The sequence below is a fragment of the Dryobates pubescens genome, chromosome 33, assembly GCF_014839835.1.
Source record: "Dryobates pubescens isolate bDryPub1 chromosome 33, bDryPub1.pri, whole genome shotgun sequence".
Lineage (NCBI taxonomy): Eukaryota > Metazoa > Chordata > Aves > Piciformes > Picidae > Dryobates > Dryobates pubescens.
The window spans coordinates 8,001,572-8,019,027 of NC_071644.1; the positions used below are offsets into that span (position 1 = coordinate 8,001,572).

Consider the following 17,456-nt stretch of genomic DNA (forward strand, 5'->3'; position numbering starts at 1 on the left):
GTCATTCTAGATTGAACAGCACGGAAAAAGCAGAGGAGGTGGAGGAGGAGAGAAGGAAAGAGCGAATATGGAGAAGAAAGGCGACTTTAACCGGCAAATCAAGCTGAAACCGAACTCCCGAAGAACCTGGCCGGGCTGCCTCCCGGACCCTCCTGTGCCGAGTCCCGATCGGTGCGAGCGAGCAGAGGTCCCGAGAGTGTGCCGCGCACGCAGGGAGAACGATGCAGAGCGTTACCGAACTCTGAGGATGCCAGCCCCCGGCAGCCGTGCGAAGGAGCATCGCCAGGACAGTTTCCCAGCCCCCTGCCCGCTGGACTGGCCTGGGGAATTGCACTTCAGAGCAGCTCCTTGGAAAGCGACGGGGCAGAAGTTTGGCAAACCTCGGGTCTGCCTCTTCCGCGTCTATACCGTCCCGGGACAGTTTTGAGAAGGCAAGGAGGTGGCAGTTTCCCCTCACCAGAGTCCCCCCATCGATATTCCCTCTTTCCTCGGAAGGCTTCCCTCCGTCTGCGGCCGCCCCGGAGCTGTGCCGCCGGGATTGGCACGGGGAGGAGCGGGGGGCGGCGGCGGGGGCGGTGGCAGCTCGCAGCGCTCGGCGGCACTCGGCGGTTCCCATGCCGCCCGGTGCTGGCTGAACCCGCGCTCAGTGCCCCTCGCTCCGGGCTGCTCCATGGCCGCGGTGCCTCTGCCCTCAGCCCGGGCTGCGCCTCCCGCCTGCTCCCCGTGAGCGTTCGCCCAGGACATGTCCGCTGCCCCCGGAGCACTTGTGGTTCGCCGCCCGCCGCACTCGGTGGGATTCATCGGGCATTTTGGAGCTTCTCCTCGGCAAGCAGCTTCGCAGCCGGGCGGCCCGGCCGGGGCAAGCGCTGAGCACTCCTGAAGGCAGCGGAGGAGCGATGCCGGAGCCGGGCAGCCGAGCCGGGCGGGGGTGAGGCGCGGAGCCGGACCTGGGGGCAGCCGCAGAGCAGGAGCTGCCCCGCTTCCCGCCCCGCACCGCTGGCTGCCTGCATGGCTCCGGGGCACTGCCCAGGCTGTGGGGGCTGCTGCTGCTGAGCAGCAATACGTCGCTTCAAACTCAGCTCAACTTAGCACGGCGAGGATGGCAACACTACTGGAGCTCGGGAGCCGCCAACAGAGCCAGGACACCTGGGTTTTGTTTGCCAGTGTCTAATAAATGGGAGTAAAATGGAATTTCTTACCTGGGTTTTCCCTGCCTTGGTTCTACTCTGCACCCAGCAGCACAGGTGTATCAGGTAAGAAAACACTTTTTTATTCATTCCTATCCTGGCCTTAGCCCTTCTTTTGGTGTGGTGGGGGAAAAAATGCCAGGTCTGGCTGTGCATCTCTCCTTAGCTCCCACTCCCAGTTTTGGCTAGGGATGCCCTGTGTTTAAGGGCTGTGACTGTCCGAGTGAGTGTTCAGTACCAAAAGGGGTCTTGTCTGAAGAGTTTCCTCAATGTGTTCCATCTTTTCGTGTTTTTTTTTCCCCCCTTCTTTTTCTAGCAGAGGATGCACTTCTGCCAACGGAGCAGCAGTTTATTGGGTTAATCAAGGGGTGTATTTTAAAAGGATGCCCATGGAAGCCTTTTCCCGAGGGCACTTGCACTAAATTGGGGGCAATCACTTTTTGTAATGGCACTGCACAGCCTCATCCCCTTAAACAGCTCTGTAGGGGGCCTGCTGGAACATGAAACTCATCCATAAAGCCAGCACAACCAGTGGGGTACGAACTGAGCATCTCTGCTTAGGGCCTCCATAGGCACAATTACAAAATCCCCAAATACAGACATTCCTCTCTAAAGGGTTCATTACATCTCCTGAACTTGAGAGATGAGGAAGAGACTGGCAGAAACCTTAGGAAAAAATGTTTGAAGAACGCCAACCATTTCTTAAAATAATCAATTGTAAAGATCCATGTTTGCACTTTGCAGTCACATTGATTCTGAAGGTGTTAGCTAGGCAACCAGCTATGCTCTCTATATATTCTCTCCAGATCTGGAGGCTGTGTGTGGAGAAAGCTGGCCATGATTATGCAATGAAAATAGAAGGGGGAGTAAAAAAGAACTTGCTGCATGTAAAAAGATGCCTACATCATCCAGAGCAGAGATGGCTGTGGTATTCAAGGGGTCTTCCTACTCCTACTTTATAGACATTATTAATAGCTTCGGAGGAGTATAAGAAGCAAAGTGATAATGGTAGTAAGACGTAACATTGCTCTTAGAGTTTGGAGAATTAATTAGTGAGATCTGATTTTTTCACTGGCAAGGAAAAGGATCTTGCATTAGAGGAAGTGTCAAGTCAACTGCTCTTATGCAGGACTGACATAATGATTTGTCCTGTGACCTTGAATCTGTTATCCAGGGTCAGACCCTGACACCCTTGTGCACTGAAGCAATCCAGTATTAGAGTGAAGGCAGAAAAAATTCTGCTTATGACCTAAGGGCATCGAGATCTTGCCCACAGTTTTGATGATCCTGTTTGTGTGACTGCACTTGGGCTTGTGTTGGTTGAAAAGTGGTGTTTGAGTATAAAAGAAAGGGCAAAAATAATTTTAAGGAGGAGTCAGCCTTTCCAGCTTCTGTTTTCAAGGATGTTTCTAGGCACAGCAACTGCCAGGGTATGTGCAACCTATAATTTGTTGGATAAATTACTATGTGTTTGGATTAATTACCTAGTTACTTGACTTTCTTCCTCCAGTTACACAATAGTGATGAGCTATTAGAAAGATACTGGTGGCAGAGGGGTTTGTAGTGGTTTTCCAAATATGCCAAAGTGTAAGAGGTGCAATGGTCAAAGCAAGCTGATGTGGTTAGTGAAAGAGTCTCCTGAAGTCAGGATTTAGTGTGGCAATGGCAGAACATTGTTTAATCTTGCAAAAAATGATTAACCTTGCTTACATGTGTGCTCCTCAGGAGTTAACAGGACTAACCCAGAATTGCATCTTTCCTTCAGTAAAATTACTGAGAGGTGACCTATGGAAAAACTCCCCTTGCAAGGCCCCAAGAAGCACACTGACTTCTTGTTCTTCTTCCTTGGAGTTCTGTAATGTGATTTGACATGTAGTTCTTTTTGGTAAGAGAGGCTTCTCTGCAGAGCAGCATTTTATGAATGTTGTGGGTTTATAATAATGGGCAAGCCTGCCAAGAGCTACATTTCATTGCTCTGATTCTGTTTTCTGAACGCTGTGATCTGTGGCTCTGATGGCAGAGGCCATCCGACGCCGAGGTCTCTGTTGCGTGCTGGAAGGTGCAAGCAGAAACACTTGAAAAAGGAAGAACATTTCAGCAAGTTCTGAACTCAGTGCTATGACATAAGACTTCTCAAAGGAAGAGCTGCCTCTTAAAATAACATCAAGGTTTGGCAGAGGAGGGAAGTGGGGAATATGTGTAGCCTGCTTCCTCATGGCATTTTCAAAGAGGCTTTCAGGGTGCTTCACAGGGCTGTATTTGAAGCAATTTCTCTGTCCTGTGCTCTTTGACTGAGGAGAATGAGCCCAATCCAGCCTAAGTCAGCACACCTGCTGATGCCAGTGCTGTTTGCAGGTAAACAGTTTTACAAAGCATTATTTTGTGGTCTGCTTGAGGCAGTGATTAGTGGCAAGAAATCTGGCATTTAAATGATTGGCAGCTCTTTGGGGGAAAGACTTTGGCTTCCATTATTTCACCAGAGTTTGATATGCTGTGGATGCTGCAGTAATAAATGTGTCATGGTGAATGCGATCATCTGCTGGGATACACTTAGTGAAGTGTTTCTTCATCTACATGGGGAAAGAGTACTACTGAGAGGAGTTCTGGGGTGTATGTCTGTACTTGGGAATTCTTTACTGATGGAGATTTTGCTTCTTTAATTACAAGTGGGTCTATCTTTTAGACTTAAGATTTTACTAAGCTAGATGACTTCTATCCATTTGCATGGAATTGTTGTGTCTCCTGTAGCCTTTTCCTTCTCTTCATGGAAAGAGCAGTTTTAACACATGAGTATACCTAGAGAGTGGTCAGTGTTCTGTAGCTTAGAACTCATAGAGAGGAAATAAGGGCTTCCATGTTCAAAGGTTGCCATGAGTTAAGCCTAATGCCTTTTCAATTACATTTCAAAACACAAAACGTATTTAGAGTGAGATTCACTCAGAGTCAGGAATGGCAGATGGGAAGGATACACATATTGCTCTGGATAATCCTGGAGTTTGACAGAGGCCAGATTGTTTACTGACATTGCAGGATATTCCTTGTCTTTTTTTTTTCCCCAAGAAAAGAAGTTCTCCTGAGTGGCAATGACCTCTGGGATATTTGCCTCCAAAAGATTATCTCAAAGAAACAATGTGTGCTCCATCCCAGTCCCCAGGATCAGTCCAAGCAGTATTTCTACCTGATTAAAAGATTCACATAACAACTATGTCACAGTCCCCACAAGAATCAGGTTAGCAAATTCAAAGAGAATCAGGAGATGCAAAAGGGAAATTTCTCCATCTTGCTGCTATAGGTGTTTGTCAAAAGGTTAGTGCCTTCTCCTTACAAGTGTGACCTAAAATCAGTCTCATTGGCCACTGGCTTAGAGGTGCTGCTGAGATGTTTGCAGTGCTGTGCAAAATTAGTATTGCTAATGTCCTCTCTGGTTGACACACAACATGCTGACTGCCTCTTGCCTTGGTGTGATTCAAATCCTGATCAGATTTTTTTCTAGTAATATTGTATTCTGGAAGATAGTGAAGACAGGCTAAGGCCTCACTTACCTTAACAAGCCCTTTAAAGATGTGCTGGCCAAGCTGATGGATGCTTCTCCTCCAGATCACTCCATGTTAGCAGAAGGCACTGGTCCTGCAGCAGCTGGAAGAAAGAGGTCAGAAAGGCTGCTGGGATGTGTGTACCTTTTGTTCTAGAACTAGTAGTACTCAGCCCTGAAAGAGATATTTGAGATTCATTGCTTGGAGTTGCTTTCCCTAACTTGTATCAATGGTGGTTTTGTGAGGCAAAGAACTTGGCAGCTTTGCCACATTCACCCATGGTGATTTCCTCTTACCTTTGTCTAGGGTGCAAGAGAACTATTCTCTGCTTTCTGCTGCTAGCAACGAGCTCCATTGAAGTTCTCACAATGTTTAAATTCTAGATATGGACAGATGCAAATATATTCTCCAGAACATTTGCTTGGCATGAGATGTTTACAGAGTCAGAATGTGGCTAAAACCTCATCCTGTTCAGCTTTAGATTAGGGAATTACTTCCAGAGTGATGTGTTGCCATTCAGTCAGCTAGGCACTGCACTCTGGCCTGGTGCAAAGTAAAGATAAGCTTTGTGAGAAGCTGTTATGCCCCTTGGATTTTCCAAACCAGAAGCTTAATTTTACAAAGTCCTTTTCTTACTAAAACAAGCTTTACAGCAGCTTACATCAAGAAATGAAATTGCTGAATCAACTAATAGTAGTTTCCTTTCTTTTCATCTTTCCTGCTTACACTACAAAAAGTTAATCCCTTCCAATGCATCTCTTCTGTGCTCCTCATCCTTTTTCAGGTGCAATAAATGAATCATATTTTATGGCCATATATAAACCCAACTGCTTGTCAAGGATGAATGAAATTGTCCCACCACCCTTCATGTACCAGATGTACAGAAGTCTAGAGGAATGTTCAGAGGAGTTAGCACAAACTGGTGCGAGCACTGCTACACTGTCTGCTAATATTCACACTTCTGTCTTCATCAGATAGAACAGAAATGAAAATATTGTTGGCAGAATAATATCCTTGAGTTTGCTGCTTCCTCTCTGCCTTAATATTTTTGGGGGACAAAAAGCAGAGGAATGGGAGGCTTCTACTGCTGGAGGAGCTGGGCTGCCTTTAGTCCTGAAGAGCACTTATCAGACTGACACAAGCAGATGCTGGACTTGTTTATGTCATGTTGGGTCACACACCCAGCCCCTGCAGCCCCTGCTACATTAGTTCTTATGTCTGTATTACCTCCCTTGCTCCATCAGCCTACATGTAGGGCTGACAAAATGTCATGTGAAGACTAGGTCTGTCTAAAGTAACCAGTGAGTAGTTTAAAGGTACTGTATGGGTTCACAGAATGGTTGAGGCCCCTGGAGGTCAGTTTGTCACGCCGCTGCTCAAGAAGAGCCACACAGAGCTCAGGACCTTGTTCATATGGCATTTAAATATCTCCAAGCAGGGAGACCACAACCTCTCTGGGCAGCCTGTCCCAATGCTTGGTCACCCTCACAGTGAAAAAGCATCTCCTGGTGTCCAAGCAGAACCTCCTGTGTTCAGCTTGTGTCCACTGCCTCTGGTCCTGTCACCGGGCACCACTGCTAAGAGCCTGGCCCTGCTGCCTTTACACCCTCCCTTCAGGTATTTATATACAAGATCCCCTCCTGAGCCTTCTCCAGGCTGATCAGTCCCAGCTCTCAGCTTTTCCTCATGTGACAGATGCTCTAGTCCCTTAATCATCTGCAGGAACAAAGCCCAATATTAGCAAAAGCTTTTGGTAACTCTGTGAGAGCTGTTTGCAAATGAAACCATAGGTTATTCTGATTCACATCTTCCCTCTGAGTATCTAGGAGCCAGCCTGAGCACCGTGCTAGGGTGTGAGAATGTCAGCAACTGAGTAATGTTGTTGCCCATTTCAAAGAGATTTTAAAATGAACCACTAGTATAAACATCAGCAAAGTATATCTAGCCATGAAATTATTTCAGCTGTTATACTTTAATAACCCCCACTGGCATTATGTGCATATAGCTCTGCTAACTTCAACACATTTGTTACACTGATGATCTGACCCTAAGGCTTTATTAATAATAGAAGCAAGATTCTTTTTAATTGTGTCATGGATATTTAAGTGAAACTCCCTCTAGATTGTAATCTGCTTAAAACACATGGCAAGCTCCAGCCTGCAGTGTTTAACCCAACTCTGCTCATTGTAACTTCTTTTAGCTGTATGGCTTTCCTTAATGCCATTAAAATACAAGACTGACACAGGATAGCTGCTGCTTGCTCTAAGAGCTTTCTCAGACAAGCTGAGTCTGCTGGCAGTCCTCACAGCAATACTGCTTTTAGAGCAAGTGACTGATTAGGAGTCAGCTACCTAGGAGTGAGTTCTTGCTGCACACAAGCAGCCAGAGCCATTGCGAACAGGGAGCAGCAGGACTTGGCTTCATTGTTTTTCTCAGGTTAAACACTCCCATGCAAGGTATTGAAAGGGTACACCTTGCACCTAGCACTTTGGTAGTGTTTGCATCTAAAAGCATAAGCTAGGCTCTCCCAGCCTTTCAACACAGTCCTCTCCAATCTGCCAGGGCCTTCATTTACAGCTATTTGTTTTCTGTATAACCTGCTAGCTTTAGTCTTTCCAGAGTGTACAAGAAAAGGAAAGGAAAGAAAGCATTTCTGACCTGCAGTGCTTTATGGTAGTGCAGAAGAAAGACAGACCTCAGCAGCTGGATCTTGCCAAGTATTATGAAACTATAATTTCATTTAAATAAATACTGACAGGTGGATGATTGAAAGACCAGCACATGGGAAGCAGCAGTCTGATAGAAAGAAGTGTTTATATAGTTGATGAGACCCAATAAAGATGGAAAAAAACTCTGTCAGCATCTGTTATGAATCTTCAAAGCCCTTGTCTAAATCAATTCTGTTATTCCAAATTATGTAGCTGAAAATATGGCTCTGAGTCTTCCAAGATCCTTACTCAGAAGAGATAAAGGAATATGAGGAATATGTGAGATAGTGATTTAAGGTGAACATACAGCAGTGTGCTGATGAGAAGGAAACCTTTTAAATGCAGTTTAATGTGTATGCCCAGTTTTAACCTTTTGCCATGAGCTAATGAAGTTTCCCACTGGAGCAGAGTCCCTGTGCTCTAAGGTCACTGAAGCTTTGACAGTTCCATTAGTGCAAGTGTTCAGTGTCTCTGCTGCTCTGAACTTGCCTTTATAGATCACAGTCCCACAACTCCTTCCTTATGCAATTGACTCCAAAATTTTCTGACCAGGGCAGTCAAAGATTTTTCTTGCAGTCCCCTGTGAGAAGAGTTGGCTATTGTAGGATACTCTGCATGTGCTGAGCTGAATGCCAAGGCTGAAATATTTTGAAGAGGAAACCCAAGTGCTTTATGTGGGTCAATGTCGCATGGACACTCTAAGAAAGTTACATAAGTACCAAGGCAGAAACAGATTATTGTGCAGCCTTTCATGGGTGTTTAACAGCTCTCTCTCTTCTGTGATGTGTACATCTCAAATTCCATGTTTGTTGCTGGAGGTGGTGGAAGATGCTACAACAGTCCCCAGACAGTTTGGAAGCAGCATTTGCATTCAGATCCAGCCCCTCTCAAACCACTGGCAATTTTTCTCCTTACAAACAGTTGTGGTAGACGTTGTCACAGGCCTTCAGTTCTCTGTGCCTGTCATGTCAGTCACAGTGCTGGCAAGGGGAATTATGTGAGCAGGCACAGATCTTCAAATGAAATCTGCCAGTTCAGTTGAAACAGTTGAAGACAAGAGAAGATTGCCTTTGTTTGTAAGAGGTGTTTGTACATAAGGTTGGAAGAGACCTCAAAGATCATTAAGTCCAACCTGTCACCCAAGACCTCGTGACTACTAAACCATGGCTCCAAGTGCCACATCCAATCCCCTCTTGAACACCTCCAGGGGTGGGGACTCCACCACCTCCCTGGGCAGCACATTCCAATGGCTAACAACTCTCTCTGGGAAGAACTTTCTCCTCACCTCCAGCCTAAACCTCCCCTGGTGCAGCTTGAGACTGTGTCCTCTTGTTCTGGTGCTGCTTGCCTGGGAGAAGAGACCAACCCCCACCTGGCTACAACCTCCCTGCAGGGAGTTGTAGACAGCAATAAGGTCTCCCCTGAGCCTTCTCTTCTCCAGGCTAAACAACCCCAGCTCCCTCAGCCTCTCCTCACAGGGCTTGTGCTCAAGGCCTCTCCCCAGCCTCATTGCCCTTCTCTGGACACATTCAAGAGTCTCAAGGTCCTTCTTAAATTGATGGGCCCGGAACTGGACACAGGACTCAAGGTGTGGCCTAACCTTCTATTAGCACTGCTTTTCGTATTTCTCAGCCCCGATGGCACTTTCACAGCACTGAAGATGTTAAATCTGCTTTCAGCTGTGGAATTCTTACTGTTTTCCTGTCACATTTGACAATAAAACAGCCTTCAGCCTTCTTGAGCTCAGCTGTTCCATAGTGGTGCTGGGAGCTGTCACAGCTGCTGTGTCCTGCTACTCAGATAGCTGCATTTCAGCATCCACAGATGCATTTTCTGTAGTATACAAAGTGTCTTGGTTTCCCCTCATGCTTTCTTTACATTTCTGAAGAGAAAACCTTTCAGAAGTATTGCTTACATCTCAGAAGGAGGCTGCACTTGTGCCTGAAATACCTTTGGATTTAAGGAGAAATGTCTGACAAGGTTTCCCTCCCCACAGAGTATTTTTCCACTAAATTGCCCACAGAGCTGATCATACTGTAAGTGGTCTCTGGTGCAAGGGAAGTCAGTGTCTCCCATTTTATGTTTTCTTTTTCTGTTTGTAACATGGCCAAGTGTCAAGAGGTCCTTGTTCTCTTTACCTAGAGCTATGAATGACATTGGAGATTACATAGGTTCCAACATCGAGATCTCCTGGTTACCCAACCTGGATGATTTAATGAAGGGCTATGCACGGAACTTCAGGCCTGGCATTGGAGGTGAGACTTGCAGAAGAATGTCTCTTTTCTTTCTTACAATCTTCAACCCTCTGATGTGAACCTCATCCTCTACATGATTATAAGGTTATCATCATCTATTAGTTGGATAGTGGAAATAATGACAGTCACCAATTTGCTTGGTTCTGAAAAAGAATCAGCAATGCAGCTCTCTTGCTGATCCAATTCTCAGATCACTGACACCTATTTGGAATTAGATTACATTAAATGGTGATCATTTCTGCAACTGCTTCAAGTCCTGCTGCCTGATGTGGTTTCCAGAAAGGATTCCATAATTTTCAGTAGTTGTGATTAGATCTCATTATCACTCAAAGGAGGTGTTCTGTTGGGAATTGAGGGGATGATCTGTAAAAGATGTAAATCTCTTGCTTTAAGGCAGATTTGACTTGCAAAGTGTGCTTTAGCACAGAAAACACTTAGGAGTTCACTCTGAATGGAACAGTCTTGGGCCATCTATCTTTTTATAGGTGCTGTGATGATGTGCATCACCCCATTCAAACGTTTTTTTCCCTCAGGTCCTCCTGTTAATGTTGCTCTGGCAATTGAAGTAGCCAGCATTGACCACATCTCAGAAGTGAACATGGTAAGCTATGAGTTAAATCTACCAAGCTGTGAACCTACATACTGCAATGATAGCAAGTGTAGAAAAGCAACTAGAGAGACAGCTGATCCCCCACACATTTAGAGTGGAGAAACTGCCACAAGAAGATCCTTTAAACCCCAAAGTTGTACTTGTGAAGATACATAAACTGATTCTGCTCATGAAATCGAATGCAATTCCTGCAGCACAGTCCATGTAGCTCATTTGGATAGCTTGGCTTTATCCATGGCAGAAGCATGTGGCAGAAATGAAAATGTCAGGGGCAGCTCTGGGATTGACTGGGTATAACAATACTTGTTTGCACTGGAAGCACTTAGTGCATTTTGAGAGTAATGCAATGGTTTTTTCAGCAAGTCCCAAGGTTTGAGCATTGTGTTTGCCTGGCATCACCTTTTAACTGGGATTCTGCTTGTCCCAGGAGTACACCATGACAGTGTTTCTGCACCAGAGCTGGCGAGATGATCGTCTCTCCTACAACCACACCAATGAAACCCTGGGCTTAGACAGCCGCTTTGTGGACAAGCTCTGGTTGCCAGATACTTTCATAGTGAATGCCAAGTCTGCCTGGTTCCATGATGTGACTGTGGAAAACAAACTGATCAGGCTCCAGCCAGATGGAGTCATTTTATACAGCATCAGGTGAGTGAGAAAGTGAAAGACTACTCCAGCACGAAGGAACTTCTGGAACACATTACTATAAAGTAATCACTCAGTTTTCCTAGGATCATGTCCTCAAATAATGATTATTTTAAAATGGAAGGACTGGTGACCCCTTTCCCAGGATTACACTGCCAGGAAGGTGTCTTTGGCACAGCTAACTCATTTTCCACTGCATAATCACTGATAACTTTCACAATGCCCTTAAGGGGAGAGAAGCATCTCGTAACTCTTTGGTCACCAGGCAAGGAGATGCTAACACAGAGCTAAGATTCCGTTCTCCACTCCCTCACTATTTTCCAAGGGAACTGTGAGCCTGACTTAGAAGCAAGTTCCCCATCTTTCAGACAGTGAGAGCAGTATTTCCTCACTTTGGAGGAGTGTTCTTGCTAGCACTCAGTAACTCTATTTAAAGCTAATTGAGTGTGGACCTTTGATATTTTAAGTGACTCTTCAGGCTTTGGTAGTGATCCGAGGGACAGTGGAAGTGAGCAGATTTGATTCAGAAAAGTCCTTGTTACCCTCAGAAGTATCTGAAGCATCCTCTGGTATCAGACAAGTCCTTTGGCCTTTCTTCTACTTCCCCTCCCTGTGGGCTTCCCACAGTAAAGGCAGCAGCCATAAGGATTCTGAAAACAGTTTCCTGCATTAGGATTTATTATGCTTTGAAAGTTTTCCACTTAGTCTTTTGAGTTCTGAAGAAAAGGCTCAATCTGAATGCAGCTAACTGGTGTTCCCATTGCTTGGAACAGGATTACCTCAACAGTGGCCTGTGACATGGACCTTTCCAAGTACCCAATGGATGAGCAGGAATGCATGTTGGATCTGGAGAGCTGTAAGGGCTGAGTACAGTGTTTCACAGAACCTCTGTTTTGTTTCAAGCCTGCATATATGGTACTGGTTTGCTGGGGTGATTCTGCTTCAGTCAATGAAATGTTAAGGCATGCCTTGGGATTTAGAAGCCACAAACGTGTGTGTGGGACATCAGCCTGTGGACTTTTCCAGAGCAGTTCAGCTCTGATCCCATTCAAATCTGTAGGATTTAGTTTAGTGGAGATGAACAACCTACAGTCCTGCTGACCAGTGCCTGGAACTTGGTGTGTGATGCAAAACCCAATGCAGCTGTGACAGTCACTAACATTTACTGGGCTCTGCATCACATCCAGTGAGAGTAAGTAGAGAAGTCCATGGGCAAAATCTGATGTTAATGAGAAAACAGGAAAAAGAAAGATTTCCCTGCTTTTGATGAATGCCACTGTGCCTAACCCTGACATGGCTGTTCAGCTTGCCCTGGTATTCCCATACCTGTTAGACAGAAAACAGCCAGAATCCTGCTTGGATTGGCTTAAATTCATCTGTACTCACACAGGAGGGTGAAGAATGAATCCATATTTTGCCCAATCTGTATTTTATCTACAATCTGTGTGTAATTCCCACAAGCATTAATACTTCTGAATGAAATTCACCACCAACCCAAGCAGGGGCCACCCAATCAATGCCAAGGAATTGCCTTTCGTAGGTGGTATATCAAAGAGCCTTCAGGTCCTGAGGGATCCTGAGGCGGTGAAGAGCAGTTTCTGAGCAGATCCACTGGCCCTTTGATGCAAGTGTCTCTTTTTGCTTTTTAGCACTGACTTTGTTTTCTAGGCAATTAACCACAATACCATTTTATCCTGTCAAAAATAGCAATCTCCAGTTTTACTTATGTAATCACCAAATGCAGAGACAGCAGACGGAACCAGCAATCAGTTCTCCCTCCCAGCAAGTTCTGCAGGGAGTTCTGGTTTTAATTGAATTGGAGGGGTTTGATTTCAGTGAAACAAACATGTAGGGAAAAAAAATTAGCCTCTTTAAAGAAATGAATGGTACAGAGGCAAGTTGTCCATTAACAGCAAAACTAGCAAAGATTTCCTATGGATCTGCTTATGACAGAAATCCCTCATGCATATCCCTCCTCTCTCATGTCCCTGGTGCCCTGAACCTCTCCCTAGCAGTTATCTTCCAGTTGCCACCCATGGAATCAACCTGGATTATTCTCCTTGTAGGAAAGCTACCCTGATGTGACACTGGCAATGTTGATGTTGCCAGGACAGTGAATTATCCAGACTGAATCACAGCCTGTTTGCAATGGGGCTCCACTATGAGTCCTCTAAGCTCTTAATTTCCTCCTCAAACTTTGTGTTTATTCAGCTCTCTTTTGGCAGATGGCTACTCTTCAGAGGACATCGTCTACCACTGGTCAGAAAACCAGGATGAGATCCATGGGTTGGACAAGCTGCAGCTCGCTCAGTTCACAATTACCAATTACCAGTTCACAACAGAAATGATGAACTTCAAATCTGGTAACAGGATCTGTCTTCAGTTCAGGGACAGTATCTGAGCTATTCCTGCCCAGGGAAACCTCCTGTATCTCTAATAGAAACTCCTTCTTCTTAAGTACCTGATTTAAGAACCAGTCAGATAAGACAGAGAGAAAACTCTCTGTTAAGTGCTCTCCAGCTTACACTTGTAACATGCCAACCTAGGTCCTCAGGTAGCCGCTGTAGCGTATGATGTCCTTTAGCTCTGTATGTTGGACAAAATTCTGCATGGAGTAGCCAGCCAGCACTTGATAAAAACTTGAGGTACAGCTCACATTTTCTTGACCTAATTTGTAGCTTTGGATAAAGAAAAATTTCCATTAGCCCTGATGCTATGAGGCCTGTGACGTACAGTCAGATCATTCTAATTCTACCCAGTAGAAGTCAGTGGTGTGTATGCCTATCACTGGGTTTATTGCAATGTTTGTGAAAGATTGGAGTCATTTCTTTCCTGCTGATTTTTCATCCTCTTTCATGTATTCATATTCTCATTTATGCTGCACATCTCCTCTAAGCTCTTTTTTGAGTTTGAAATTAACTTGGCCTTTTAAAAAATCTAAATTTAGTATCTGGAGGACTTTCTACAGCAGATGATAAGACAGTACACATTTTGAAGCAATACTGTTATTCAAGAAGACTCATGATTTTATTTTCAGATCTGGCATTGATATGACCTGAGACAAATCATTTGACCTATTCTTAGCTAACAGTGCTGATGAGAACTGCAGCACCTCGTGCAGGGTTCGGGAAGGCTAATTGAGTGACATTCAAAAAAGCTTTTTGTGATCCCTGTCTGGAAGATAAGAATGTGGATCTCTGTCATTATAGGAACTGTTAGTTTGATTACCAGTTTAACTGTAATTCACACAGTTGGAATCTTTCCTTGTCTGCTCTTTTTTTCCAGCAGGTCAGTTTCCCAGGCTCAGTCTCCACTTCCACCTTCGGCGCAATCGAGGCGTGTACATCATTCAGTCTTACGTTCCCTCTATCTTACTAGTGGCCATGTCGTGGGTGTCCTTCTGGATCAGCCAGTCAGCTGTGCCTGCCAGGGTGTCATTAGGTAAAGCAGTCTGGGGAGCTAACAGGGAAGGGCATGTTGACTCGCAGTGATCCTCTCCATGAAGCTGTGCTGATGAACCCCACGTCTCCACTGGCGGAAGAGAGGGTCTGCTAAAAGCTTTTCCTCCTGTTTTAATTTCAGAGCAGCTACTTCAGTAGAGAACAGACAATGACCATCTAAAGATGGTTAAAAGCAGTAGTGAGTGTGAGGCAGATGTGTGAAAGAATTGATTTGAAGGAACTGGGACAGTGACACAAAAGTGTTCCTAGAGCTTGTGGGTCTGTTTGCCTGAGCTGCAAGTCCAGAACCAAAAGTTTCTGAGGGTGAATTCTTCCAGCTTTGTCCTGCTCTAGAGCAAACCCAAAGATAACGTGTTCAAAGCTGCCTCAGTCATCAACTGCCCTGCTTTTAACAGGAAAACCAGAAGCCACTCCCTTAAGGGGCTTCTGCATGAAAATATTCCTCAGCTTCAGCTTAGCAAATGCACCTTCCAGTGTGCACCCAAGGCTAAAGTAAATTCTCTCACGCTGCACTGCAGGTATAACCACTGTTCTGACTATGACTACCCTGATGGTCAGCGCCCGATCATCGCTTCCACGAGCATCTGCCATCAAGGCTCTTGATGTCTACTTCTGGATCTGCTATGTGTTTGTCTTTGCTGCACTGGTAGAATATGCATTTGCACATTTCAATGCTGACTACATGAAAAAGCAGAAGAACAAGATCAAGGCGAGAAGGCAGAGTGCAGAGGTCAGTAAGTGTAATACTGTGAATAACTTTGCAAATCACCCTGCATTAGGACCTTTTTCTGCTGTGGAAGTGTAAGATAAGGTAACCCTGAGTTGCTCCTGTAGGGTCAGAACAAAGTCATGATGACAGTATCAGATGAAATGGGGAAAAAAGGCCAACTCTCAGAGCTTCTGCTAAGACTCTTTTACCTCTGCTACAGCATAAAAGAACAGTATCAGCAAAAGAAAAACTAGGCTATAGTCCTGAATGTTGTGCCCTGGAGATGCCATATTTTACACCTGAACCGAACAGGGTAAATTCAGATGAGCATGGGTATAAGTTATGTGGATATGAAACCCAGTGAAAATGAACAAAGGAGTCCATTAGGTGAAACTTCTTCCAGGAATTCCAGATGGTTTTGCTGCTTTCCTGTCTCACCTCCACATTCCATTAGATTTGACAAGAGCCTCACAGCTGCTTACTGGCTTTGACCACACAATGGGCTAGCCCTCTCCTTAAAGTCAGTTGTTTTCAGTGGGGAGGGCCTAGGCCTGCTGTCTCAGTGATGCCTTGGTGGTTCAGAGCCTCTAAAAGGATAGCCACAGTTTAGAGCTGGTAGCTCAGTCTTCCAGCCATGCTTCTGCCAAGGCAAGTGATAAATACCACTGAGCACTTAGGGATCCCAGAGGTATCTCAGCTTGTCAGTGCCATGGCTAGCCTGGATGAGTACACCCCCTTTGTCCTGTCCATGGCTGTCACAGGTTCTCCTCTTTCCCCTGCAGATCAACGTGAAGAACGCCATTGTTCTGTTTTCCCTTTCCATAGCTGGTGTGAACCAGGGACTGGTCATTTCCAACAGGCAGCACCGAATTCCCAGGAGCCTGCCTGGATCCTATGGCACAATAGAAATAGAAACTGGAGAGAGAAAGCAGCATCACATCATGAAACTGGATAAAAAGGGTGGTCTGAAGTCCCTGTTCAAGCCTATCGATGCCGACACCATCGATATTTATGCCAGAGCTGTGTTCCCAGCAGCCTTTGCAGCAGTCAATGTTATCTACTGGGTTGCATACACAATGTGAAGACCAAACCATCCAGAAAGATGTAAAGAGCTGCAAACTGAGCCCTTGCTGAAACTGTATGGATCCAGCTCTTCTCAAAAGTATTTTCCAAGGAGCTTGAGACATTGCTAAAGCCAAGGAAGTCCTGCAGTCAGTTCCTCCCCAAAGCAGCCATTTCTGCCCAATCTTGATTTGTGCTCTGCCAAACGATCCTGGCTCCTTATTTCTTCTGTTACCAGCAGACAATTTTTGAAATGTACATATTTGCAGCAGAAGTTTAAATCTCAAATTACCATGGGTTTCCTCCACTTCAAGGGCTGATCAGTAACAAAGATTTGGCTTTTCACACTCAGATCATTTCCTTTTTTGTAATGGAAGAGCTAATTCCTCACTTCCACATAGGAGTGACTTCCTGCATCTGGCCTTCTCTGGGATGGTTTAGGTTTAACAGCAGTGCTAAAGCTGGAATTTTTCATCATAAAAACCTGATGAACAAAGTAAAAGGGAACAGAGGGGAGTGGAGGCTTTTCCTTAAATTATTCTTTGTCTTGGCTAAAGTATTCAGAACATTTCAATGCTCCTAGTCACAGCATGAAATAAAATATACTACAGAAAATTCTACTGATTTGTTAATGATGATTGCATTACTCTCAGAACTAAGCTAATGAAAGTTTAAACACTTGACTACAGAAATATTTATTAGTTTAATAGGCCCCAGAATAGACAAAAGTGATTTAGAAACTCAGGGAGAGCTCAGGCTTTCTGTGCAGGGTAGGGAAAATATGTCAAGGTGCTTGCTAAGGAAGGAACTCAGACTCAGAATTAATGTCTTTGATTTTCAGTGAGAGTCTACTGTGTGCACCTCTGAAAACATCCTTTTTTTGCCTCTGTCCCTTAATAGCTGAGTGAAGTTTAAAAGAAAAAATAGTCATAAATGGCTGGAAGTTTCTCAGCTGATTGGGACATTTCCCCCATTTTTATTCAGAGGCTGGATGAATATGTTAGACTCCTTCACTTCCATTGTTTGACAGTGAAATTTCTGGGTACTCACAACACTCCTGCATTCAGGATTAGATCCTCTTACCCAATTCATGCAAAAAATCCACTGTGTTCTGTAAATAATTCCAGTGAAGCCAGCAAATGAACAAGGTATTCACAGCAAATACAGGTTTCACAATTAATCTCTCAAAATCTCCCCAGTAAATACATTGGGAGAGGGATTTAAACTACTGAACCACTGTCAGTGTAGGAAACCCAAGTAAGACACTGCTAAAGGCACAGATTAAT

At 44.9% G+C, this 17,456-nt stretch overlaps 1 protein-coding gene across 2 annotated transcripts; it reads left to right on the forward strand.

Moving 5' to 3' along the window:
• The first annotated feature begins 937 nt into the window (after positions 1 to 937).
• GABRD (gamma-aminobutyric acid type A receptor subunit delta) lies at positions 938 to 17,166 on the forward strand. Of its 2 annotated transcripts, none has more exons than XM_054175756.1 (9): positions 938 to 1,253; positions 9,571 to 9,683; positions 10,217 to 10,284; positions 10,721 to 10,941; positions 11,712 to 11,794; positions 13,164 to 13,301; positions 14,224 to 14,379; positions 14,918 to 15,129; positions 15,891 to 17,166. In XM_054175756.1, exons 1-9 carry the CDS (start codon positions 1,186 to 1,188, stop codon positions 16,188 to 16,190), a joined length of 1,359 nt encoding a protein of 452 aa, XP_054031731.1. In that variant the 5' UTR covers positions 938 to 1,185; the 3' UTR covers positions 16,191 to 17,166. The 2 variants fall into 2 exon arrangements, with proteins under 2 accessions (XP_054031731.1, XP_054031732.1); XM_054175757.1 differs by having other exon boundaries at positions 939 to 1,253; positions 14,227 to 14,379.
• Positions 17,167 to 17,456: the final 290 nt, after the last annotated feature.